The sequence below is a fragment of the Rutilus rutilus genome, assembly GCF_951802725.1.
Source record: "Rutilus rutilus genome assembly, chromosome: 2".
NCBI classification, from domain to species: Eukaryota; Metazoa; Chordata; class Actinopteri; order Cypriniformes; family Leuciscidae; genus Rutilus; species Rutilus rutilus.
Window position 1 is genome coordinate 42,972,575 of NC_140210.1, and position 26,397 is coordinate 42,998,971.

Genomic DNA, 26,397 nt, shown 5'->3' on the forward strand with positions numbered 1-26,397 from the left:
CTAAACAAATTTTCTGCTTTACATACATTTTGCAATTCAAAATGGCACTTTTTAAATGCACTGAACATGGTTCTCTGTATAAGACACAACAATCTGACATAAAGTCACATGTTTGCCATTTCAAAACACTGCCATTCAAAATGACACTACATGAGCTAATTGGCCAATACATGTGCCACCTGGCCAAACACCTCAATTGTTAATTGTTAAAAATTCAATATTTTTCAGTTTACTGTTTTTTGTGAGCATATTTGTGTTCAGTCCAATGTAAATATATCTGCTGTGCATATGTTGCACTGACTTTTTTGGTGAAAAATGATTTTAAAAAATGTTTCAACGGCATGTGTGTGTATCTGCAAATATTTCTGTGCATGTGAACAATCTGAAGAATTTTCTACAATTTGAACTATTTTAGTATTATGGCAAAGCATACTAAAGATGAGAGTGTTTTTCATTATGCCCAACAGTGTGTAGGTGGTTAGACAAAAATCTGGTAATGAATGAAGTGTGTGCCATTCCGTGCAAAAGTTTGATTTTGATAATGCTATTATGTAGTTTTGGTTGCAGTGCTTCATTTTGCAGGATATATTATGTATTTTGCAGTTTGGGTGTGTGGTTTTGTGAATTGTGTTAAGTATTTTGATAAAACCAGCCGAGTTTGCAAAATTGTGTGTTAGCAATTGGAAAAAACTGTAATCACGGCCGGAAGAGTTCTCGAGCAGTTCTCCAGAGAATCTCCCCCAAGAAAAAGCTTTAATCACGGCCGGAGGATCTCAGACAAATTTCAGAGAGAATCCCACCAGCAAACAGGAATACAACAGTTTTTATAGAATAGGAGCATGGCGAAAATGACATGATACATTACATAATTTCCCTACAATTTGAAGTATTTAATACACTGCCGATTTTGCAGGTTTTCCCACTTACAAAGCATGTAGAAGTCTGTCATTTTTATCATAGGTACTCTTCAACTGTGAGTGACAGAATCTAAAACAAAAATCCAGAAAATCACATTGTATGATTTTTAAGTAATTAATTTGCATTTTATTGCATGACATAAGTATTTGATACATCAGAAAAGCAGAACTTAATATTTGGTACAGAAACCGTTGTCTGCAATTACAGAGATCATACGTTTCCTGTAGTTCTTGACCAGGTTTGCACACACTGCAGCAGGGATTTTGGCCCACTCCTCCATACAGACCTTCTCCAGATCCTTCAGGTTTCGGGGCTGTCGCTGGGCAATACGGACTTTCAGCTCCCTCCAAAGATTTTCTATTGGGTTCAGGTCTGGAGACTGGCTAGGCCACTCCAGGACCTTGAGATGCTTCTTACGGAGCCACTCCTTAGTTACCCTGGCTGTGTGTTTCGGGTCGTTGTCATGCTGGAAGACCCAGCCACGACCCATCTTCAGTGCTCTTACTCAGGGAAGGAGGTTGTTGGCCAAGATCTCGCGATACATGGCCCCATCCATCCTCCCCTCAGTACGGTGCAGTCGTCCTGTCCCCTTTGCAGAAAAGCATCCCCAAAGAATGAGGTTTCCACTTCCATGCTTCACGGTTGGGATGGTGTTCTTGTGGTTGTACTCATCCTTCTTCTTCCTCCAAACACAGCGAGTGGAGTTTAGACCAAAGAGCTCTATTTTTGTCTCATCAGACCACATGACCTTCTCCCATTCCTCCTCTGGATCATCCAGGTGGTCATTGGCAAACTTCAGACGGGCCTGGACACGCGCTGGCTTGAGCAGGTGGACCTTGCGTGCGCTGCAGGATTTTAATCCATGACGGCGTAGTGTGTTACTAATGGTATTCTTTGAGACTGTGGTCCCAGCTCTCTTCAGGTCATTGACCAGGTCCTGCCGTGTAGTTCTGGGCTGATCCCTCACCTTCCTCATGATCATTGATGCCCCACGAGGTGAGATCTTGCATGGTGCCCCAGACCAAGGGAGATTGACCGTCATCTTGAACTTCTTCCATTTTCTAATAATTGCGCCAACAGTTGTTGCCTTCTCACCAAGCTGCTTGCCTATTGTCCTGTAGCCCATCCCAGCCTTGTGCAGGTCTACAATTTTATCCCTGATGTTCTTACACAGTTCTCTGGTCTTGGCCATTGTGGAGAGGTTGGAGTCTGTTTGATTGAGTGTGTGGTAGACAGGTGTCGACCTTTTATACAGGTAACGAGTTCAAACAAGTGCAGTTAATACAGGTAATGAGTGGAGAACAGGAGGGCTTCTTAAAGAAAAACTAACAGGTCTGTGAGAGCCGGAATTCTTACTGGTTGGTAGGTGATCAAATACTTATGTCATGCAATAAAATGCAAATTAATTATTTAAAAATCATACAATGTGATTTTCTGGATTTTTGTTTTAGATTCTGTCTCTCACAGCTGAAGTGTACCTATGATAAAAATTACAGACCTCTACATGCTTTGTAAGTAGGAAAACCTGCAAAATCGGCAGTGTATCAAATACTTGTTCTCCCCACTGTAGAAGCAAAATTATCACGAATCATCAAAAAAACATAGGAAAGGGTTAAGAGTTCAGCTGATTACTCAATATTGTCATGAGACAATGCAGACAATATATTGTTGATATTGTCATCGTCAGCACTTCAGAATTTTCCATAACACAATAGGGCAAAGACCAGAACGTTTTAGTACATTTTGTTTTAAACTGTTAGAATGTTAGGCCTAAAAGGGGAAGTAAGGTTTAGATGTTAGAAACATGGTTAGTTTAAAAGATAGTTTACTATCTTATCTATTAAAAATCCATCACAGTAGTTAAAATAGGGAATTAGCTAAATGTATTATCTCGGAACAAAATAGGGGGGAAAATGCTGTCAGTCTGGATTTATGGATATGAAATGTGCCAGAAAAGCACATGATTTTAACAGCATTGTCCAAGAGGTCGGTATTCCTTAAACAGGAAGTTGTTTTAAAACCACTTCTTCATTGATTTCTTTTATTAATTTATTAATTAAAAGAGGTTAAAATAAGAAAGTCTTGGATGTTTGCCAAAAACAAAGATGCAGCAAAAGTCACCCACGACCAATAAAATACGTCCTAAGCAGTATGTGAGCACACAGTTTGGTTGAAATCCAATCCAGTGTAGTTAATGGCTGAAGATTGACTGATACAGAAGCTAAAATATGTGACACTTGCTTCCTGTTCATGTTTGGAGAAGAGACCCAGCACAGAGTTCAATATCTGTGTCATATACCTTTTAAGAGATTTTAACCGGTCATTGTGAAATGTAGGCGGCCGGAAGATTTGACCACAAAAGAGCTTTCAGAAGCTGCACATATAGATGAGGAGGCTTTAAAAGAAGTCATGTGAAACACAGAAACACACAATATATCCTGAATGTTCCCAAACAAAGGCTCTTTCATTAAGCTTTCTGTGTAGGACTCTGCCGCCTACCAAAATATTTTCATTTGGTTGCATGTATTGTTTAATCATTAAATAGATCTCTTGAGAACACAGGTGCTAGATTTCCAATAATATTTATATTATCAAATTGCACACTGTGAACTCAGTAACAAAATAATTATTTCTGCCATTACATTTCTGCCAGTTGACACCTCATTCGTTTGTTTTACTTTCCAAATATGCCTGTGTCGAAATACGATTCATTTGCTCAGCTCATAATCTGCGTATCGGTCTTGTTTATTTAAGCGTTGGAAAATCATCACACTTCCAATGTAAACAAATTGCCTTAAACTGCATTGCTCTCAAGAGACCCTATAAAACATCTAGTTAAAATATTAGCTGGACTGTAAGGTATTTTAATACAGCTTTCAGAACCAACATTTTGTGTTGTTATCATGCACGTTGCATGTAAAAATATTTTTATGGAACCCCTTACAAAAAAGAAGTATACTTCAAGTTAATTTTATGAAGTATACTTAAGTAATGTTCAAGTATATTTTTAAGGATACTTTATGTAGTAAGTATACTAATATCAATGTGTACTTGTAGTAAACTTGTAAGTGTACTATTTCAATACTGCTTGGGACTAAATTGGCCCACTTTTAGTATATAACAGTATATGTTTAAGTTTACTATAAGTGTAACAGTAGTAAACTTTAAAGGAGCCGTATGTAAGATTATGGCCAAAACTGGTACTGCAATCACTTTCAAATTAATGTAGAGCAGTGTATCCCCTCCCCCTCCCCCCTGACTCGAGGTTGCCAGATAGGCTGCAGGATCCAGCAGGAACGTAGGCTGCTACGTAGCTGTGGTAACTAGAGCAGAGCTGGCAACCCCGATGCCGAAACACTACTGACTTTGTGATTGGTAGATAGGTGGAGGGTGGAGCATCAGGCCAAAACACAACATGACAACATCAACATCAGTTGAGGGCTGCAACTTCACTTTTTAAATGACAATATCCTGGCCGGACTACTGTTGTCAGTGATATAAGTATTTGAAATGAACATGATTTCTTAATGTCTAGTGACATATCAGGGCCATTTTATCATTAATTGAAATACATTTCTTACATACAGCTCCTTTAAGTACACAACTAGGTTTCTCATTTGTAATGCATCTGTACTACAAGTAAACTTATAAGTATACTAGTAGTTTACTATTTTAATACTAGTACATGTTTTAGTTAATGAAAGTACACACTGAAGTGTACTCTCAGTAAACGACTAGTTTAGTAGTTTATACTGCATGTATACTTGTAAGTTTTCTTTAAGTGAACATAACATTATACTTATAGTTTACTATTTATATATTATTTTTGCACTTGCAGTATACTACTACTATGTTCAAATGTTATTTTTTACACTTGAAAAATACCTTTAACTGTACTTTAACTAATTTTAAAAACAACACTTGAATGTCGAGCCCCCTAGCGTATAACAGTGGAAACATGGATAGCTGGAAAATTCAGTCAATGGTGGGGAAAGAGTAAAGTAGAATTAGAGTAAATTCCTATACACTACCAGTGGACTAGCCTACACAAAAATTCAGATACGCAGAATTAGAAACATATCTGTTTTATATAAATATTATAATCAATATTTTCAAACAATGTAAGTTTCATAAGACTGTATATGAAAAACTATGTAAAAAAAAAAAAAAAGTATATTTAATAGGCTACTCGATCAAAAGAGTTAACACAACTACAAGCCACGTATACTTTGAATACTTAATTATACTTTTAAGTATATCTCGATCAAAAGATTGAGTACAAGTACAGGCCAAATATGCCTGGACTTTTCTCTCAGTATAAGTCAAGTACACTTAAGTGTAATTTTAAGTATATTTCTGAGAAGTACCTAAAGTATATTTTTGAGAAGTATATAAAATGTAGACTGAAAGTATACTTTCTTATTTTTAGTTTAAAAGAAGCATACTAATAGAACACTTGAATAAACTACTTTTTCGTAAGGGACCTCATTGCTATTGGTTAAGCACATATTTGAGAAATCAGGAGTACTGGTCATTTTTGAATATTTGAAATGCTATGCATGAACTTTTCAGAGACAATAAGCACAATGATTTGCGAGTTTCCTTCCCAAAGCCGTAAGAACCTGCTAAAGATGCTTCTGGTGTATGAGATACGGAGTTTGAAGTGTCTGCGCTGATGGGCGATTCTCTTATTATTTGTATTGGGTGTTAATGCCCTGAAGGCTTGGGATTTGCTTGTTTTGCAATGGCAGATGAGAAGGCTGTTGATTGTACGTAGCAGAACCGGTCTGCAGAAATTGTTTAAAGCTAAAGAAGAAAGTTGAGCTGACACACATTGTGACAAATTTGGATTGATGTCAACCTGTGTGACATTCACTCAGCTGTATAGATTTACTGTGACATTTCAATGAGAGATTGTGTAAATCTGGAACAAAAACAAAACTCTTTCATTCCTTTTCAAAGGAATATCAGCAGACGAACAATGGAGTCCTGAATCAGATACAGGTCACCTCGATTGAACTTTGCGTGCATCTATAAATAGAGCTCTGGAATTTTTTTTTTTTTATTCATATGAAACTCAATATGAACACAGCTTACTATGATTGACAGGCGTTTTAACACAATATTTGCATAATATCATGCTGTCAACATTAGTTAAACAATTGTGCTTTGGTGTTAAAAAAAAGTAATCAGTTATTGATAGTGAGCATTTTAAACCTATTAATGTGTGCCTTCCTTTGTAACTTATGACTTGTAAGGGAATGTTTGGGAAACCTGTTTGAAAATGGTGATTAGTTTTGTGATTTAGCAAGTCAGCAACAATCCGCCTGATGCAGATAATTTATGAGTTTGAGTTTGTTTGTGAATCAGACTACTCTTGTTGCACTGTGTTTGTCTGTGTGCACAACACAATAGAAAGATTGCATAATTCTGCTTATTATGTTTGTATCATTTTGCAGCACCAAATTTGTCTCTCACATCAAATTCAATTCAGACTTGAATTGACACAAGTCAGTTGAAGTTGTTTATTTGCTGTTGAATAAGTACAAGATTATTATAGTATGGGGTTCTATCTGCATCTGTAAAAATATATAGTTTAATTTAAAAAGGTGCCCCTATTATGCTGGGCATATGTGACAAATCAGAGCAGAATAGACCAATCACAACAGACTGGATCATCTGACCAATCAGAGCAGAGCAGACCAATCACAACAGACTGGGTCATCTGACTAATCAGAGCAGAATAGACCAATCACAACAGACTGAGCCATCTGACCAATCAGAGCAGAGTAGACCAATCACAACAGACTGACCCATCTGACCAATCAGAGCAGAGTAGACCAGTCACAACAGACTGACCCATCTGACCAATCAGAGCAGAATAGACCAATCACAACAGACTGGGTCATCTGACCAATCAGAGCAGAGTAGACCAATCACAACAGACTGGGTCATCTGACCAATCAGAGCAGAATAGACCAATCACAACAGACTGGGTCATCTGACCAATCAGAGCAGAATAGACCAATCACAACAGACTGAGCCATCTGACCAATCAGAGCAGAGTAGACCAATCACAACAGACTGACCCATCTGACCAATCAGAGCAGAGTAGACCAATCACAACAGACTGGGTCATCTGACCAATCAGAGCAGAGTAGACCAATCACAACAGACTGACCCATCTGACCAATCAGAGCAGAGTAGACCAATCACAACAGACTGGGTCATCTGACCAATCAGAGCAGAGTAGACCAATCACAACAGACTGGGCCATCTGACCAATCAGAGCAGAGTAGACCAATCACAACAGACTGACCCATCTGACCAATCAGAGCAGAGTAGACCAATCACAACAGACTGGGTCATCTGACCAATCAGAGCAGAGTAGACCAGTCACAACAGACTGGGTCATCTGACCAATCAGAGCAGAGTAGACCAATCACAACAGACTGACCCATCTGACCAATCAGAGCAGAGTAGACCAATCACAACAGACTGGGCCATCTGACCAATCAGAGCAGAGTAGACCAATCACAACAGACTGACCCATCTGACCAATCAGAGCAGAGTAGACCAATCACAACAGACTGGGTCATCTGACCAATCAGAGCAGAGTAGACCAGTCACAACAGACTGGGTCATCTGACCAATCAGAGCAGAGTAGGCTTGCGGAAAGGTCAGTCAGATCAGTGTTCACGTAACTGATAGATATAGACATTCAAGAACCATTAATGAGAATACTGTCATCCTGCTTCTGGTATTTTTGTCACCATTTACCATTATTTTGTCATCATTTTAAAACTGGTTTGTATTGGCATATTGTTGAGTGTGTGTGTCTTGTATGTCGGACTAACCCATGTCACCTTTTCTTGAATTTGTTTGTCCAAACCGACGCATTGAACTAACTTCTTGTTGGATGTTTGCTTGTTTCTCTCTGTCGTTTCGTCTGGGAACGCTCAGCGGTCTCTTGGCCCAGAGAGAGGTTGCCCAATGGGACGACCCTGAAGCGGGATCCATAGCTATTAACAAGCCGGCGTCCCGCCACTTCTATCCCATCGCCCTTCTGCTCGTCAGCTCGCACCTGCTGGTGGTGTGGCTCATTTTAAGTCTTGTTTTTTTGCTTGCAAAATACCAATAAACTGCTGATTATGCTATAACCCAGCTGCGTCTAACTTCTTACTTGCTTCCTTGAGTGTTTCTCTCTGTCTTCACCAATAACTCTGTGTCTCGTACAGGACTGGCAACTGTATGTTTACGGGTATTTGATGTTTTACCACTACTAGCAGCTAACAAGTTGTAGTACTTTCACTTTGAGCGCTCAAACTGAGATTTTCGGTAATATTTATTTGTTTAAACCCTCATGTCTTCCACCCTCATGTTTTGTTTCTTGGTTGAGCATGAAAGGTTTGGAAATGCCTGAGGGCAAGTACAGTAAATGATGCCTGAATCCTCAATCTGGGTCAATCATGTTTTTAAATCAGAAGGTGAGAAGGAAGGACTCGCTCTAAATACACCATCAACGTCACAAATCTTTTACATTTTACGCTTTCATAATTGAAGCGTTATTTATTGAGTTAGAATCTAAATGTTTCCTCATGCTCTGCATATTTACTGTAGAAACACTGAGGCCTTTGTACTGTTGTTTTGGATAGTTTGATTTCATCGTCCTCATCACCATCCCTTTCCTTTTTCTTTCTTTCTTTCTTTCTTTCTTTCTTTCTTTCTTCATCTTCCCCCTCATCAGAGAAGGCTGCCGGATTGAGAATGTGCAAAAGAATATAAAGTGCAGAAAATATGCTTTCAACATGCTCCAGCTGATGGCCTTTCCCAAATACTACCGGCCTCCTGAAGGGACGTATGGGAAGGTGGACTCATGAAAAACCACTGTTATCATCTAGAGATACAGTGAGGTTCAAAAGTCCACATTGAAAATCTTGGATTTAAAATTTGGAGTAAAGAGTAAAATAAAAAAAACAATGATATGGGATTGATAAAAAAATATATATTTAAGAATTTATTTATAAATAATGCTTTAATGACAGAAGCACTTGAGCAAAACCTTATATACCAAATACTTAATTGTCCGGTTTCACAGACGAGGTTTAAAGTTTCAGACTGAAATGCATGTTTGAGCTGTTTTAACTGAAAGCAACTTGCACTGATATATCTCAAAATATGTCAGGATCATTGTTTTGTCTCAAGATGCACACCAGCAATGGTTTTAAGGCATGTTTATAAAAGCTACTTAAAAGTCCTAAGTAAACTAAGGCCTAATCCTTGCTTAATCTATATCCTGTCTGTGAAATCAGGCCAGTTTCTTGTAAAATTAAATTTTCACTCACCATGTTGTAAATTTCAGACTTTTGAACCCTGCTGTGTGTGTGTGTGCGTGCGTGTGTGTGTGCACATGAACATTACATCCAATGAGGAGCAGAAAACTAAATGTTTTATGTTTTACATATGCAGAATATATTCAAACAGAATGTTTTTTTATGGTTTCACGAAACAATGCGGTGCATTATTTAAAAATAATTTAAAAATACTAAATGTAAACTATAGTAAATATACTTCTTTTTCTTTTCTTTTTTTACATGTCAAATGTGTACAAATGTTTTCTATTAAAGGTGAAAAGCGAGCGATCGTTCTGAATATGTAGCTTTGAATGCCAAGTAGCTGTTTTGCACCCGTCACAGTCATCACATGTCTGTATAGATGTGTCTCAACACCACATATCTTTTGTTGTTACTGGTTTCTTTTTGTATTGAGGCATTTCTGAAAGTGTGTACTGTATGTTTTTATGATTGTGTTGGTATATAAAGCCATTTCACTGTCGTATATACGTTTTTTTTATTATGATTCTTGGACATATTTCTATCATTTTTCACTTATGCATTTATTTGTGAATTTGTGGTATTTTTAGATGCTTATCGCGGTACAGGTGGACCAGATTCATAATGGCTGATCCTTCAAGCCAAACAAAATGTTATGTGCCTTGTGCGGTTGAGTTGGTCTGATTATTCTTGCCTGATCACATTCATGTTTGTCATCGGTCAGAACCAAGCGGGAAGGAAGTCGACCGGAAGTTGAAGCCGGCCGCGTGCCACCATCTTGTAGCAGAACTTCACCTGCTGTTAGCATTCCATTGACTCCCATTCATTTTGGCGTCACTTTGACAGCGAATAACTTTACATCTGAGGCGTTTGAAGACTCCATTTGTCCATTATTTATTATAAATGTATAAAAAATTTTAAAATTTATGTATAAAAGGCTCCATTACCTTGTATCTTACGTTACGGCCCCGTAGAAGCAGTTTTTGTAAAAGTAGGCTAACGATTGCGATCGCACAGTAGAGAGATTACCGTATGGACAGGAGGAGAAGCTCGCGCGCAATCGGGGGGACGTGGAGGCAAAATGACAAAATAATTAATCAGAATACATAGCAAAAGTTTCTCCTGCTCCTAGCTCATGGACACCTCCTACTCACACTCTCCGTCTCTACAAGTTTCGGAAGGGAATGATTCAGATTTCTCATGCCACAGCCACTAGAAGACAGACGGTTGCTCACGTCACATCTACGTCGTCAAGCTCTGTTTGAGTCTGCGCGTCAGGAACGGAAGTCCTAAAAAATAGCTAAAAATGGGCTTCACTTGTCTCAGTTGAGTTCCAATGAGATGGCTCTGTCCACTTCTTATACTGTCTATGGTCAGAACAAAACGTCTCTCTGGAACGAGTGACTTGAAACAAAAACAAACAAACGAGTCTGCGAGCGAACAACAAAGAAAGCAACTTGACATTTCATCGCTGAACTTGTGCTGATCAGTTCACGGTGTAGATTCGCTATGAAGTCGGCTGATTCATTGTCAATTTCTTGCTAGAAATGACATCAGAAGTTAAAAGCTAAAAACATGCATTTACACACAAACTGACCAGCCGCAACTTTCAGACGCCATCTTTTTTTTAGCTCAACTGTCGCAGAATGAAAAGCACAGGATTGTGGGATATCGAAGGCCCTGTTTAAGATGCGTTTCGCTCGATCGGATCCCAAGCGGACGACTCTAAATACAGGTGTAAAAGTCTACAAGGTTTTTCCGTCCACCACTTCCAGAGGCGTTTGAAAACTCACTCGACCGAATTGCTTTCATAGTGTCTTTTTTTACAGCGTACAAAGGAGAAACATTTTCTTTCACTATCACGGCTAAATTTTTCTTCTAAATTTGGTTCGATTTATGTTGGAACAATTAAAAAAACAATTTGCTAATTGGGGAAGAGCAATAAACATAATTCAAGAGATATAATTCAGGATGTTAAGACCGAAAACAAGTCTTAACATCTTACACAGTTTTACTGAAAGGGATGGTTTGGAGTAAAATCAACCTAGGGTCCTTTGCACCATGACCTCAAGCCAAACACCCCACCAGAAGCCTTTTTCCCCTTGGTTGAACATTATTAAAGTTAGAGCTTATTTAGAGATATCAGCCGGATGACTTAGTGCAGACGCTAATGGATCCAAGGCTGTATCTCGTAAATTACCCCACTAATAATGCTCAGAATGGTACCAAACTTCTACAGTAGTACAAATAGGTTCTGTACTCATAAAACGAGGCATGATTGGAAAGATTGTAAGTACATCAGGAGTTTCTTTAAATAACACTTGCCTGACGGCTCATGCTACTGCTAACCCGGACGTCGAGGTCACTTCAGGGGTTTGGGAAAAGCCAAGGGAATAAAGGCTTCTGGGGGGGGGGGGGGTGTTTGGCTCGAGGTCATGGTGCAAAGGACCCTATGTTGATTTTACTCCAAACCATCCCTTTAAGTAAATGTAAGTAGGTTTGGATAATTTAAAACAGTTTACGATTTGAGCGCAGGATACATTAAAGCAAGGTCAGCGGATGTTACAGTATCTGCCCCTCTTACTGGATGCATTAATAATAATTCATAAATAGTTGTACGCATTGCCTATAACACATTCCCTCCTAAAGTAGTACTGGCATTCATTTGTCCTATATGGGAGCCTGTTCATTCATAAGCACAGCAATTTGTATCTTCTTTACGGACAGTCCTCGGCTTTCAGGTCAGAGACCAAGTCAACGACGTTTCAGAAAGGAACGTTCACCCTGAAATGAGGGAAACAAGACTAAATACCTAATGTCATTTTTCATATGTAGAAAATGCATTTTGATTTAAGAATATTTTGATACGCAGAGCGGGAAGGAAGGTGTGCCTCGCTCTCATGCTCTTCCTGAGAGTTTGTTTTTTCCTGAACACAAACCCGGCGAGAGCCATTAAAGAGTATCATCACAGTGGGGTAGAAATTGCTTTAAATGAGGATAATCTGATAAATGCCGGTCACTTGATAGCATATTGCTGCGACCTCTGGAAATAATTTCCTTTAGGATCTCCAATTTGGTTGTTGGATGACATTGATGGGTTTAATTTCCTTCAAGAAATGAAACAGGGCAAGGCATATATCTCTACCCATCTGGCATCCCACAGTAATCTGTTAAATAGGCCTACACACAAATTATTCACTATTTCTTTGGTCCACTATTTATTTATTTCCTACGAATACAAAAGTAACCATAAAGGCCCTTTTACACCTATAAAGATAACTATATTAGCGTCCACACCAGCGGACGGTTTATTCCGAGTGCTCGTTTGTCACTTTAAATGCTCGAGCTCGTTAAAGCAGGATGGATTCTGATTGGCCGTCAATTTTTTCATCGTTCATCAGCTGGAAAAAATCGTTCTGAAAGTGATTCCAGCAATATCGTTTCTCTGTGCCGTTATCGTTATAGCTGTGTTGTGAACCCTGCTAATCTTTAATATTGAGAACGATATCTTTATAGGTGTGAACGAGCCTTTATTTTTTTTACTCCTTGGATTTTAATATTCTTCAAAATAAATACTTGGTATTGTGGCCATCTCCTCTTCATCCCCCCATTTTGCAAACCTCTGCCTTCTTGCTGTTGGCTGATAAGAAATCAAATGTTCATTTCATTAGGCTACACTAATTACAAAATGTAACAGGTTGGATTAGAGAACATTTAATTATGTGAAAAGAGCGTTAGAATATGGAAAAAGCTTCTGCGCATTTTAATAGACACTGAATGATATTTATTTAACATGTCGAATGTTTGTAAAGTCATGTACCCTACACCAATGAACCTTATGCTTAAAGCTTTACCTGATTGAATTATGTTTTTATACTTTTTTCTTTTTAGCCTGTGGGATACCATGAAAATGTGGTGAAAATCAAGCTTTTAATGTTGTTTATATGTCTATGTGGTGTTTTTAATATGCTTTAAGACAAACCATGTGTAAATTCATAAGTCGACACCATTGCTGAGTATTTTCTCCTTAAAACTGCAGTGAACCAAAGACAGTCTCAAAAACATTGGTGTTTCTGACGTCACAAACTACCTTGTAACCAATCAGATCAACGTGTGATCGTCAACGAGTGGATCTCTGAGCTGAGTGAGTGAGTGGAGGCGGGGCTCATTTGCATATTCATAGAACCGCATATACTAAATGAGGCAAGGGTGTCGAGTTACATTCAAGCTATATTAAGGCATAAATAATTCTTTTTTCAAGGAAAAAAAAACATTTAATTTAAATGTGTAATTTCGGTGATCAAAGATGAGTTTTAAGGGATAAAATGATTGACTACAGAGGGACTTTAGCTCAGAGTTGGTTGAACCTCCTGAAACGGGTCCTGATCACCTGCAGCATCAACCAGCTCAACATCAGGTAAGCAGCTGAATAACTAATGCTGAAATAATTCAACTTACTGAACTGCATAAGTCATGGTGACATGAACAAGTAGTTGGCTCACATGGGACAGGCGTGGAGTTCACAGAACACTTCCACAGGAAATCCCTCCTTAGATAAGCAAAATAATAGAGCCTCTTTGTTCCTCAAAGTTAAAAATAATGATATTGGCCCTTACGCTTCCTCCAGGTCACTCATTCTTTCATGTCATTGGGTTTGTTTTTCGATTTTATTTTTTAAATCACTCTTTGTAATCCACTTCAGAGCAAATGCATAAATATTGAGATAAGAAACCAGTCCAATTCACCACAACATGCCAAAAAACGACTTCTGTTAATGCTTTAATGTAGCAATACATGGAATATAAAACAATATATAAAAGCTATATTACATTAAACAATTTTTCATATTTCACCTCAAAATTCTGTACATTTAGAAGACACAGTTCAACAATTATTCACAAAACCCCTTTGTTACAAAATATTTTCTTACAGTATTAACAGAGTGAAGTGATATAAATAGTAATACAAAAAAAGACACTAGCATAATTTAAAATGATAATAGATAAATGAGCTTATTGTACATGCAATCAGTGAGATAAAGTATGATTCTAATCACATGTTAGAATTTTCCCTGAAAGTTTTCCCTGGCAAACTGATGACAGTTTCTGGAGAAATGTCTTCATCCTCTCAAAGAAAACCATGGGATTGGTGAGTTCTTGTTCACAGTAGTATGTTTTTTTACACTCCTATAGAAGCAGTCCAAACACAAACTCATTACCAACATGACCATCATTTATTGTTATGCATATCAACATCATTCAGAATTGAAGAATCGGATCCTTTTCCTATTCAGGACTGTGAACTTGAATTGGAATTGCAGGATTTGATCAAATCAAATCAACCCACTAGGAATCGATTAAGTTATGGAACAAACACTGAATCAATTAATTGCGCACATTTATTTTCTGGTATTATGCAGAATTATCTGTCTAATAAGAATACAGTAATCAGCCTTAAGAAACCCCACAAAATGTCCGCCATATTGTTTTCAGAGATCATTTTATATATAAACTTTATAAATATTATTTAGCTATAATATCTCACACGAGTGTACTAATAACAAACAAAAAAAATTGTATTTAAAAAATTATTTACAATTCCGCTGCCTCAATATTTAGTCAATTCTGAATGATGCACAACCCCGACACACACACTGTGGCTATTGCTTTGACTTACAGGTCCACTATATTTTTTTAAAGTTGTCTCTATCATGAGCTGGTTATCATTTGATGGGTCTTCTTCATGCAAGAGAACATTCATCTCCATCAGAAAACAGTCGATAAGCTTATATGTGCAGTTCTGCAAACAAACAGAATAACACTGGATTGGGTTTATGCAGAATTTATCCATCATGTTGGCTTACGTTTTGTCCGACTGGTCTCATTTCCTTTAGTTATATAAGTGAACTTACATTGATATTATCAGTATTTGGAGTGTACAAGCGTGCATCAGATTTCTGGAAAAGAAGATGTTTGGAAATTAGGATTCTGAATGATAAAGCCAGATTGGATATATATATATAGACTTGCACAAAACATAGCGATTATGACACAAAACTAAGATAAATCGACTGCGCAGTTTCTCCCTACAATGCATCAAAATATCAGATTTCACACTTACATTGAATAAATGCTCCGTCTCTTCTAGTGCTCTCTGGAGGTCTCGCAGCGCCTGGATTGCTTGACCTTCAGCCATGGGCAATAGAGCACTTAGACAGCTGAACATACACAAAATACAAAAACAGAATCGTAATATGACATCAGTTAAAAATGCTCAATAATCCTGCAATTACAATCACTTAACCACCATTACACATACACATGCAATGCCACGTGTTGCAGTTTCAACTAATGAGGCACTAAAGTTTTCCAGAGAGTTTTCCAGTTAACATTTAATTCATAAACCCTTTACTCCCAGTGTTTCACTGCATTATATTGCTCTTCTGAACATAAACCTTAATGTTTATGCATAAACCCTGACACAATACTGCAGCATATGGCTCTGTTCCAAAATCTCAATGAAAAGAGAACTTTGTAATCGACTGATTCGGATCACTTTTTTTTTTTATGTTTTTGAATTCAGTCTCTTCTGCTCACCAAGGCTGCATTTATTAAAAAAAATACAGTGAGAATGGAAATATGGTGAAATATTATTACAATTTAAAATAAATGTGAATATGTTGTGAAATGTAATTTATTCCTGTGATCAAAGCTGACTTTTCAGCATCATTACTCCAGTCTTCAGTGTCCTAATATGATGATTTGATGCTCAAGAAACATTTATGATTATTATCAGTGTTGAAATACATCTGTACGTTGTGCAAAGCACAAGAGGCTGGTCATATCATGTTACTAAACTCATGGCACAATCCTCAAATAAGCAGAAAACACACACAGCACACAGATGTTCACCAGAATAGCCCATTTGTAATCAGATACTTTCTTGGTATTTTAATGAATCATAACTATTAATAATCCACATTTCACTTTTTTCCGTAAGATTAATGCATTAAAGTGTCATCATCTCCAAAAGAGGGTATTTTAGGACAAAGTAAACTTTTAGAAGAAAACCTTCTATGAACCAGTCTTCAGAATCTTATAGAGGTTTCATCAAGGGATCATTTCATGGATTTAGTCCAAAAAAGTTTTTTCTTTTTTCTTCTTTTTTTTTTTTCTTACAGCTCGTAAACTTACTTTATCACCAACATCTTTTTAAAGCTACACTGTGTAGGATTTTCTCCCATCTAGCGGTGAAATTGTTTATGACTACCAACTGAATATTGCTTTCTAGCCCCTCCCATTCCGAGGGCGTTTTAACTCCTGCGGTGGCCGTATTATTTCAAATCTGCCGGCAGTCGCGAGTAATCTCCCCCTCGCATTCGTCACGGTGCCACTGAGTGTAAAAACGACACGAAAGGCGAAGCTTGAATTTCCAGGTATGTCCCTCTTTGGCTAATGTATTTTCAAGATGGAGGCGCAACATGGCTGCCGCCATTTGAGCAACTCGCTCGTATGTATTCTAAATGGCAGATTCTACGCTTACGAGAATACTTGGTAGAAGTAATTACACATTAATGAGCACATATCATTTTGAAAGAACAAAGTGTTTTTTGCTAAGAATCAACTTAAAAAATGACACAGTGTAGCTTTAAATAGCCCAAAACATGAAAGTATTATGCAATAATTGAAGACATTTCTCCTTTATATAAAACCTTTAACTCTTTCCCCGCCAGCGTTTTTGAAAAAAGTTGACAGCTTCTGCTTCTTCTTTGTCCGTGTTTTGATCCGGAGTTTCAGGACTCTTTCAGATGATGCGTAATAGCGCCCCCTACCTTATAACTGTGAAAACACAGATCGCGGGAAATTTCCATCAATGGTGTGGAAAGAGTTAAAAGTGGGTCAAGTTTTATATCACTTCTTTTTTCTTTTTTTTTACCCCCATTGTGATAATAGAATTGAAATCTAAATCTGACATCTAAACACTTTTCAAGGTCACAATTCTCCACCCTTTTGATTGGAAGACAATTGAAAAGGCCAAACAACGTTGTGCCAATCACAGACAATAGTGTTGTTTGCTCCAGGCACAGGAGGCAGAGATTGCTCCTGTAGAGTCATATTACAAGTCGTGTGGGAATTTTATGAAGACGTGCACGCTTAGCTAATGCACTCTATAGTGGGGCGGCACTTTACAGAAATCTCGGATGATTCAATATCTAGTGCATCAGATTGCTCACATGGTGATGTCGTCACAAGGGCTGTATCTCAACAATTATAAACTCAAGAACTGTAAAGAGTCCAAAGTCCAATTAGACAAATGTCCTGTGTATATATATATATATATATATATATATATATATTTATCTTTCATAAACGTCAGGTCGGGGAAAGTTGTCACGTGTAATATATTATTATGTTATACTAATAACTCAGCACAACTTCTCATGGCCTCAACAACTGTATTTTCTTCTATTTTTGCTGTTTCAAGAATCGCTTAATGTTTCATTCAGACTATTTAATGACAGGCCATTGTGACAACTTACCCCATAATTTAGTGTCAACATGACCTGCTATTGGGGCACATTGTCACAAAAGGTGTTGAATTATTATTATTTCTCTGTGCAATAATAATGATTTTTCGGAGTTGTAATAAAATAAAGATTATTGGAGTATGCTTTAGAAGAAAACACTATTTCAGTCACAAATTCACATTTAATTCAATGTGTTAATTGTCATTTCTTTGTGCAATTTCTAAGTGAAAATTCTTTCTAGACTGATTTTTTTTTCTCCCCCCAGTGCATTATAGTACAACTGATTCAACGTGCCAGATTTACACAGCAATCAGCAAAAGAAATAAGCAGTCTAATTTCTTAGATATACCTCAGAATTAAGATAGAATTCCAAACCTCTGAGTTCAAAAGGCATTCCATGTGATTCTCAAAGCACCAAGGGTTACAAACACATCTTCCAGTTCTCTGTAAGAAATCACACTTTTTTTTAGTACTCAGAAGTGCAAAATGCTGCAAAAATCCCACAGATAGAGAAGTGAATCTTTCATTTGTTGGAAAGAATAACAGTTCCAGGAAACAAAGTGCACAGTCAGTATATGGAAACTTAAACACAAATACTGAACTACATTCATTGAGAAACACTGACAAAGCAATTCTGTTTACCAAATGAACATGCATGTTTCTAGCAAGCCATTTATTCCTTAAACCTATTTAGTATCTTTATGCTACTGATACGTCTTTTGGTTAATTATAGGGAAGCACCGAATGTTCGGCAACCGAAATTATTCGGTTGAATAAATGAAAAGACAGAATAAATTTTACCGAACAATAGCTGCGTTTACATGGACACTTATAATCGGATTGACGGCTCAATCGGACTAAAAAACCTTCATGTAAACACCTTAATCGATCGGATTGAAAGGGGTGGTTTATTCCTTTTGTTATCCGATCGAGAGAACATGTAAACACTTGATTTAATCTTTCCTTGCTCAAAGATGGCAAAATACAAATATTTTTAGTTTAATAATTGATTTATATTAAGTTATATTGTGCTTTGTATAATGTCTGCTGGAATGTTAAAAAGTGTTAAATAAAAAATGTTTTATTGTATTGTAATATAATAGTTTTTTTTTTTTTTTTTTTAAGCAAGACAAAATAGTATGGAAAAATAAATGGGAAAAAATGCACACACAAAAAAAAAAACTAATTTGGTATTCAGCTTTCTCAAAGTGTTTCAATTCGATGCATCCCTAGTTTCACTTATAACTTTTCATTGCATAGCCTACTAGTACTTACATATTAGATATTACTTCTTAAAGTATTCTCACTGGTAACAAAGCACATTTTTGCCATTGAATTGTAGTTTAGATATTAACAATTTACTTCCGATTTTCTTTTTACCAGTAACTATTCATTAAGTTCTAGTAGCCTACTACTTATATTTGTTAACTTCATTCAAATGGATTTTGTTAACCGTTCCAGTTTTACTAGTAGGCCTACTAAACTAATGCCTACAATAAGTAACATTTAAAAGCTTAGTAAAAAGTCAAAGAGTAGCGGTCGATCTATAGAGTAGCTAATCTGACTATAGTCTTTACAGAAGTAGGCTATAACAGAAACTGCAACTAGAGTTGTTACTAGTACTTTACAACTGGGATAGTTACTAGTATCTAACATTTAAGTAGCCTACTACTACCAAATAAACAGTACACAGGACTAGATAAAACTAGTCAATAGTATATAATCACAAATCTTTGGCAAATTTGCAATTTGTTGCCAGTGACAGTCGAATAGTCTCTATGACTTGTAGCATTAAAAAGTACAAATAGGCTAATTGGTGTCTGGTAAACAGTTAGTAGTGAAATAAAAATTGATACTAGTCAATATTGGATTACTTACTAGTAAGTAAAAATAAGCTAGCCTACTACATAATAGCCTATAGCCTAGACGCTTTAGTTTAAAAGAATGAGTTAGATATTAAAATGGCTTGCCATTAGGATTCACAGAAATTAATATTAATTCATATTTCAAGATCATCAAGTCTATATGAAATCGTGTCGTTTCGTAATTGATAGCAGAGGATTTAACAAGCTGTGAAGCGTGACAGCGCGTGCACCTGCAAGTTTGATTGAGTCATTTCCAATGCTAACATGCAAACTTTAAAGTACGTTTTCATCGTTTTATTTAACGCTTTAGTGCACAATGTGCCCACTGTAATCTGATATCTAGCCTATATATAACATTATGCAACAACGCAGTGGCCTATAGGCTACGTAAAGTAAAATGCCCCATATATAGGCCTACATGCTGTAAAATAGATTTAAATACCATATATTTAATAGGTTTGAGCCTTCTTTGTATATTAAAATTATTTTTTAAATATAAATAGCCTAAATATTTAGAAATAGCCTACATTTCAGCAAGAATATAATTTTTTGTCTATAGCCTAAATTTCCAATAGAAAATGCGCCTCCCTGCACATTTTATATACGTTGAAATAGAACGTTTTACAACAATGCTGTTCGACATATTTACAACATATTTACAACATGGTTCAAATATATTTAGTAGATCGATAATCTGACATTTCACTCACAATGGGTCATACATGATCACCACTATCAACTTACAAATGCATTCAACACATTAATTTGATGAGTGACATTAGTGCACCGCGAGTGCGCATTTCCTACCCTTGCTTTTGGTGGCCTATTCCAAAATCCTGCGATAAAGGCGATGAAGAGGGTCATTAAAATCATCGAAACGAGATTGTTGGTAGGCCAACCACAACAGTTGCGTGAAGTTCACATGATCTCGCTATGTAAAAGTCCTTGTAGTATGTCATGGAGGTGTATGAAATCCTTTTGATAACTCCAGTTGGATATTAATCCATGAGTGCACACTGAAGGCTTCTTCCTCCGTGTGAGCACTGATCAAATCTGCAACTGAAAACACTATCTCACACACACACACACACACACACACACACACGCCCGCCCACCCATTGCAGCCAGTGGACGGAGCTCTTTCACTTTAACAACATGCGCGTTTTCTCTGTGAAGTGCAACGCGAGTTCTCTTCCTTTTATGTAACTCAGCAACACGTTTGTTTGGGTGTTAAAAATACATTAATCTCGGGTACATAAAGAAACAAGCTAATGTAATGTAATCGCTGTTGGAAGCAGAGGTTTAAAGTCCACTGACTGACAAGACCTCGAGATACGGTAATTAAGTCACATATGAGTTGTTATGTCATTTGTGAAAGAAATGAATAGCAGTTTGGAGAAATACGATTAAAAAGATTTTCCACTCACATGAGATGAAGACTCCACAGTCATCAATCTTTAAGTTGGACTTGGAAAAATCTGTTTTATTTTATGTAGAGCGACCCGCGACCCGCCCCCTAATGGGTACTGCCATGCTGGCATCATCACATGACCACATGTCACGCAATTTACTACTAGTACTAATAACAATAAAATTAAGTTTATTTAGCGCATTTAGTCTATGCTGCAAGCGCTTTAGAAAACCTAAACAATGTTTAGCTAGCTGACATCACAAACAAGCAAAAACCACAGAGACTGAATTTAGAGTGTCTGTTATGGTTGTGTGTGGGTTTATGAGATGGAGGCTGAAAAATACTGAAAGAAACACAGCTTTGGTGTGATACGGCAGCAGTTAGTACACTCACTTAATACTCTCACCTATTGGCGTGAATGCATTAAATCCAAAACAATGAGTAGCCTAGGCCTACTATTAATTCATTACAAAGTTAACCACTTAGTGTGAAATGCATAAATATTTGACTATATTTGAATAAAGCAAAAGTTCACATTTTCAGCATGTCACTTTCACTTACCCTTGCACTGTTCCTACATCCTTAAAGGGATACTTCACCGATTAGCATTAAGCTTTGTATCAGTAGAAACCCGGTAGTATTTTAGAATGACCATGCTTCCCTCCCTCATGTCCCCCTGACACGAGAGATTTCCGTATACGCTCTATGCACGAACGCTGCTGACGTATTTCCGGTAGAATCTCAGCCAGCGTCTTTACTTCCGCATAGCGCGTTCTATAGCGAAGTGTACTAGCGGAAAAACTTTAATAAAATTCATTTTCTCAGAAACGGAGACAACGATTTTAGAAACCGATTCGCTAGTCGGATTTCGCATGATATGGGAGAATACTCACCCTCAAAGTTGTCGATGTAGCTCAAAATATATCATTTAAAGCCCTTCTCTTTCTTACTCTTAGGTGTGACGGCTAACTGCCTCACAATATTGTTAACATCATTCACATTAACCGCTGGAAGTTCTTGTAAACAGCGAGTGTAATTTGCCATTATCTCCATCGAATGCAAAAACGGCTTCCGACGCAGCACCTGATGTAACTGGGCGGGCTGAGACAAAACGCGGAAGCGATCGAGCATAGAGCCTATTGTGCCTGGAAAAAAACCTCCGATGACGCAAAAATCGTCCTTTCGCGTCATCTGAGGCTTTTTTGGCCAGAGGCTAGAGGCCCTGTCCCAAATGGAACCCTAAGCACTCGCGGTCTTCCTCTGAGTCCGCACTTTCGTGACGTAATGCCGCTTTGACTGTCGGGAAGAAGTCTGCTGCGGTGTCCGCATCAGCGCGGGCTCTGCAAAAGTGCGCATTAAGGGCGCAAATCGACCACATGGGGGGCGCTCGCGAGCACCCTTCTGAGATCTAAAAATGACAAATGGGACACACTGCGTTCTCACGGACTTAACGGACACGCGCACGCGGCAGCCATTGTAAGTCCACAAGACCGAAAGTGCACATGAAGTGTGTCATTTGGAACAGGGCCAGAGACTACAGCCAGTAGTAGGAGCTAGTTCCGCATGTTTTCAACCCGTCCATAGGGGGTGGGATCTCACGATAAAACGGCGTCTTTTCAATTTCGAGTCAACTAGTAGCCTAGTTGCATCATTTCTTCCGATAGTGCCTGTCACTACTCGATCCGTCCTGGAAACACGATCTGTAACTGCGCATGTGCAAGAACGCAAGTTTTGCTGCCACTTCCTGTCATCGCCAACGGTTTTACGACAACGACGTCAGCAGTGGGTAATCGGGAGAATCGGTAGAATTCCCGGTGGGCTGCTTCACCTTTGGGTCGGTCGAGAATTTTTTTTACATTTTTTTTTTACATTTGTTACATTAGGCTACACACGTTCCGCATTCTGACACCGCAGCGCGCAGCCTCTGCATGGGTTGTACCATGTGAGGGAGTTCTCCTCTCCCCTTCCCTCCCATAGAGTTGGTTGGGTCCATAGCCCATCTTTTCCAAAACGTTTTCTCAGGTAGGCCACCGCCTACCGATAGCTGGGCCGGCCCTACCGTAACGGTACGCGTCAGGGAGGATGGATGGGAGGAAGAGGCCAGGAGGGGCTGAAAAAGCCAGGTTGAAAAAAAGAAAGGCATTGGAGGAGGATGCTGCCAAATGTGCCAAGCTTACAGATTTATTTTCAAGAGGACAAACACAAGTGGCAACAGGTAAAGAGAGATAGGCCTAGTAATGATTAGCATTAGCAACGCTTCAACGTTGTCAACCTATTCACAAGCAAAATATAAAATGTAATTAAAATACTAGCCTTTTTGTATCACCCCAATACATGGCGATTCATAGACTTTGCAAATATTATGCAATTTAAATATTGAGAACAAAACTCAAGCTTGATCTGTGTATGCAGTAAAATGACCTCTTAATTAATTTTTTGTAGCTTCTGAGCAGCAGATAAGCCAGTCCCCCGCTGAAAATGAGGAGGCCATGATGACTACAGGGACAGGTAGAGAGGATACCAGAGTAAACAATATGAATTAAAGTTATTTAACCTTCAGGTTGTGTGCAAAACCCTATAACACCTTTTGTGTTCCAAAAAATTGCTTATAAATCACTTGTTAGGCTATATAATCACCCAATATTGGATTCAATCTTCAATAAATTTGTAAATATTACATAAAATATGAAAAAAATTGGCACTGTTGATCACACTAGTCTACTTTGATTTTTCACCAGGAAATTTGTTTTGAAAAACTTTTATTTTGTACAAAATAAATATCAAATGATCGGCCTACAAAAAATAGCTTATAAATCTCTCGTTATACTATATTATCACCCAATATTGGATTCAATCTTTTTGTCAACTTGTTTTCTTTCAATTAGGACTGGTTTTATATTTCTATTTGCATCTGATTAATCATAGGCCTCATTTATCTGAGAGTAGGTATCACATTTTTTTTATTAAAAAAGTAATATTTTTGAATACATTTGGAAATATTAAATAAAATATGAACAAAATTGGCAATGACGGCCCCCATGAGGTCTCAGTCCAACAAGTCCGGCCTACTGCCAAATCTGAGTCTGACGCCCCTGACTCAGACCATTAGGATCATATCAGCTAGAAATACCACGGGTTCACTCTAAGCATGACGAATCTGCTTTTAGCTATTATGCCAGCCCAACTGGAACCAGCTTACAGAGGAGATCAGACGTGCTCCTACAGTAGTCACTTTCAAATCCAGACTCAAAACACTTCTGTTTAGCTATGCATTTACTGAATGAGCACTGTGCCACTGTTCATCCTGTTCTTATTTCTTTTTATTATTTTAATTTCTTCTATGTAAAGCACTTTGAATTGCCATTGTGTATGAAATGTGCTATATAAATAAACTTGCCTTGCCTTACTAGTGTGTTCTAATATGTAACTATGCCATGTTTGGTCTCATCTGACAGCTTATAAACTGAAATGAATGGTGGTGAACTTAATAGACATATTAAAGTATCCTAATGTACAATCTAGGTACTATTGGTTAAACATGCATTGAGGAGAATATGTTAATGTTCTTCTCCCCCTCTGGATCTCCACCCATTTGCCTCATCTTTTGGTTTCCTGTCGTTGGGTTTGGTGTTGGTATTCCACTCATGTTTAACAATGCTTTGCTCAGGGAATAAGAAGGAAAGGTAACTGTTGATCTAGGAGAAAGGCTTTAACCCTGCCACTCCCGCACACCGGTGCGTAACCTCATACCACAAGAAAGGCTTTTACGGCCTCTTCTGCACGACTAAGTTTCTAATACAGCATGTTGTTCCATTCTACTGTCTGTATATTTAAACATGTAACTTAATAAATAACTTTGCCTGCTTTAAAGGCTTTGAGAATCTTTCCTTTTATCACTGATTATGTTGAAAGCTAAAGTGATTATAACTTTCGTTATCTAAACGTTCAGGTTAAATCCTACGTTTTCCTATCAGTTCTAAGCAAGACTTTTACTTTTAAAGAATAAGAGGTTAAAGAATAACAACAACTTTAATGGAGTCAGATTTATTATATTGGAGTCAGATAAATATTTGAATTATACACTTTATCCTTTGTATACTTTACTGCCTTTTGTTCCGATTATTGGTTCAAAATAGCAGCGTAAGCTTCCAGCCTTTACAGTCTCCAACACAAATTCATGTCTGGTATTATGCAGATGTTTTAAATCTGGTACTGGCAGAACCCCCCCCCCCCCAGGCAGTGTCATAGAGAGTGCATCTCTCTTCTCACTACTTAATGATGTGGCAGTTTTCCTCAGGGAGTCTTATAAACGTATGCAGACTTGGGAAGAGACAACAGAGGACAAACGTCACAGGAGACTGAGCCCAGTAGGGGAAACCAGGTGGTGGGCTAAGGATCAGGTTCTCACTAAGGTCTTTGTTTTGGTAATCCCCAGGATGCATTGTTTGTTGACCTGCTGCTGACCCTAGCCTCTGTTGAGGCAGATGGAAGTATGAAGTCAACAGTGAGGATCAAAGCAAAGGGATTAATTGAAAATCTCCTGAAATATGAGATTATTATAGTACCTACAGACACACGGAATGGATATTTTGTCAGCTCAGCGTCTGGTTGAGGGGACAAAGGATAACCTCCAAAAATATGTCAGGGACTTTGAGGGAGTGAAAGTGGCAGCTGATAAGTTTGTGAGTTGGGCCGATGAAAAGCTGGAAGAGATGGACAACTATGAACTAGTTGTGCAGACTGCACTTCCAGAGAAGCGTGTCCGAAAAAAGAAAAGAATGCCAGGAGAGCTTTTAGATGATGAACCAGTAGCCTCATCTGATGCTGCCTTTGAGGTGAATGTCCATAATGTTATTCTGGACACTGTGGCAGGTAGCATAGATAGGAGGTTTTCAGCAAATGCAAAACTTGCCTCAGATTTAGCTTGTCTTGACCCTAAAAACTTTCCTGAAATAAAGATAAATGGGCTCCCTAACTCAGCACTCCAGGAAATCAGCAAATCGTCCCCTTGGAATTATAAGGTTCTATCTGACATTTTTGTCAAAATTTTGTTATTCACATTCATTACATACACATACATTATGTGATCATAGTTCGAATGTCCCCCCAAAGGGACAGAAATATCAGTTTTGGGGGGGTCAGATAATTTTTCTGATATTGTGAAAAAATATAATTACAGTTACAATACAAGTCAACTCCTATTTTCACTGTAGGAACATTTTAATGTAAAGCGATTTCAGACACCCCTATTGTGGACCGTACCATTTTTAACCACTGTGCAACGGAGATAGACTTCAACTTCTCTAGCAAGTAACAACGTTAAATGACAAAACGCTAGTTTCA

At 37.9% G+C, this 26,397-nt stretch overlaps 2 protein-coding genes across 6 annotated transcripts in view; one reads left to right on the forward strand and one right to left on the reverse strand.

Moving 5' to 3' along the window:
- The window catches only part of inpp4b (inositol polyphosphate-4-phosphatase type II B), a 167,001-nt gene extending 158,051 nt beyond the window's left edge, over positions 1-8,950 (forward strand). For all 3 annotated transcript variants that reach the window (XM_084401686.1, XM_084401687.1, XM_084401688.1), the window contains one exon: positions 8,666-8,950. In XM_084401686.1, coding sequence (XP_084257812.1) covers positions 8,666-8,798 — 133 coding nt within the window. In that variant the 3' untranslated portion in view covers positions 8,799-8,950. The remainder of the gene's footprint in view (positions 1-8,665) is intronic.
- Positions 8,951-13,927: 4,977 nt separating this feature from the next.
- il15 (interleukin 15) lies at positions 13,928-21,185 on the reverse strand. Of its 3 annotated transcripts, none has more exons than XM_084402081.1 (6): positions 20,451-21,185; positions 18,128-18,222; positions 15,372-15,468; positions 15,163-15,207; positions 14,928-15,050; positions 13,928-14,437 (listed from the first exon to the last, which is right to left on the reverse strand). In XM_084402081.1, the coding sequence occupies exons 1-6, from the start codon at positions 20,514-20,516 to the stop codon at positions 14,300-14,302; spliced, it is 564 nt and encodes a 187-aa protein (XP_084258207.1). In that variant the 5' UTR covers positions 20,517-21,185; the 3' UTR covers positions 13,928-14,299. The 3 variants fall into 3 exon arrangements, with proteins under 3 accessions (XP_084258207.1, XP_084258208.1, XP_084258206.1); XM_084402082.1 differs by having other exon boundaries at positions 13,988-14,437; positions 18,154-18,222; XM_084402080.1 differs by having other exon boundaries at positions 14,005-14,437; positions 14,928-15,071; positions 20,451-20,704.
- Between the last annotated feature and the right edge of the window lie 5,212 nt (positions 21,186-26,397).

What these genes read in the sequence shown, in the direction of transcription:
- il15 (XM_084402080.1), bottom strand. Translation starts at nt 20,516, where the DNA reads ATGATTTTAATGACCCTCTTCATCGCCTTTATCGCAGGATTTTGGAAT. An exon ending in AGACGGAGCATTTATTCAAT is followed by an intron (nt 15,208 to 15,371) that starts GTAAGTGTGAAA and finishes CTTCTTTTCCAG; the next exon opens with AAATCTGATGCACGCTTGTA. An exon ending in CAAATACTGATAATATCAAT is followed by an intron (nt 15,072 to 15,162) that starts GTAAGTTCACTT and finishes AACCCAATCCAG; the next exon opens with TGTTATTCTGTTTGTTTGCA.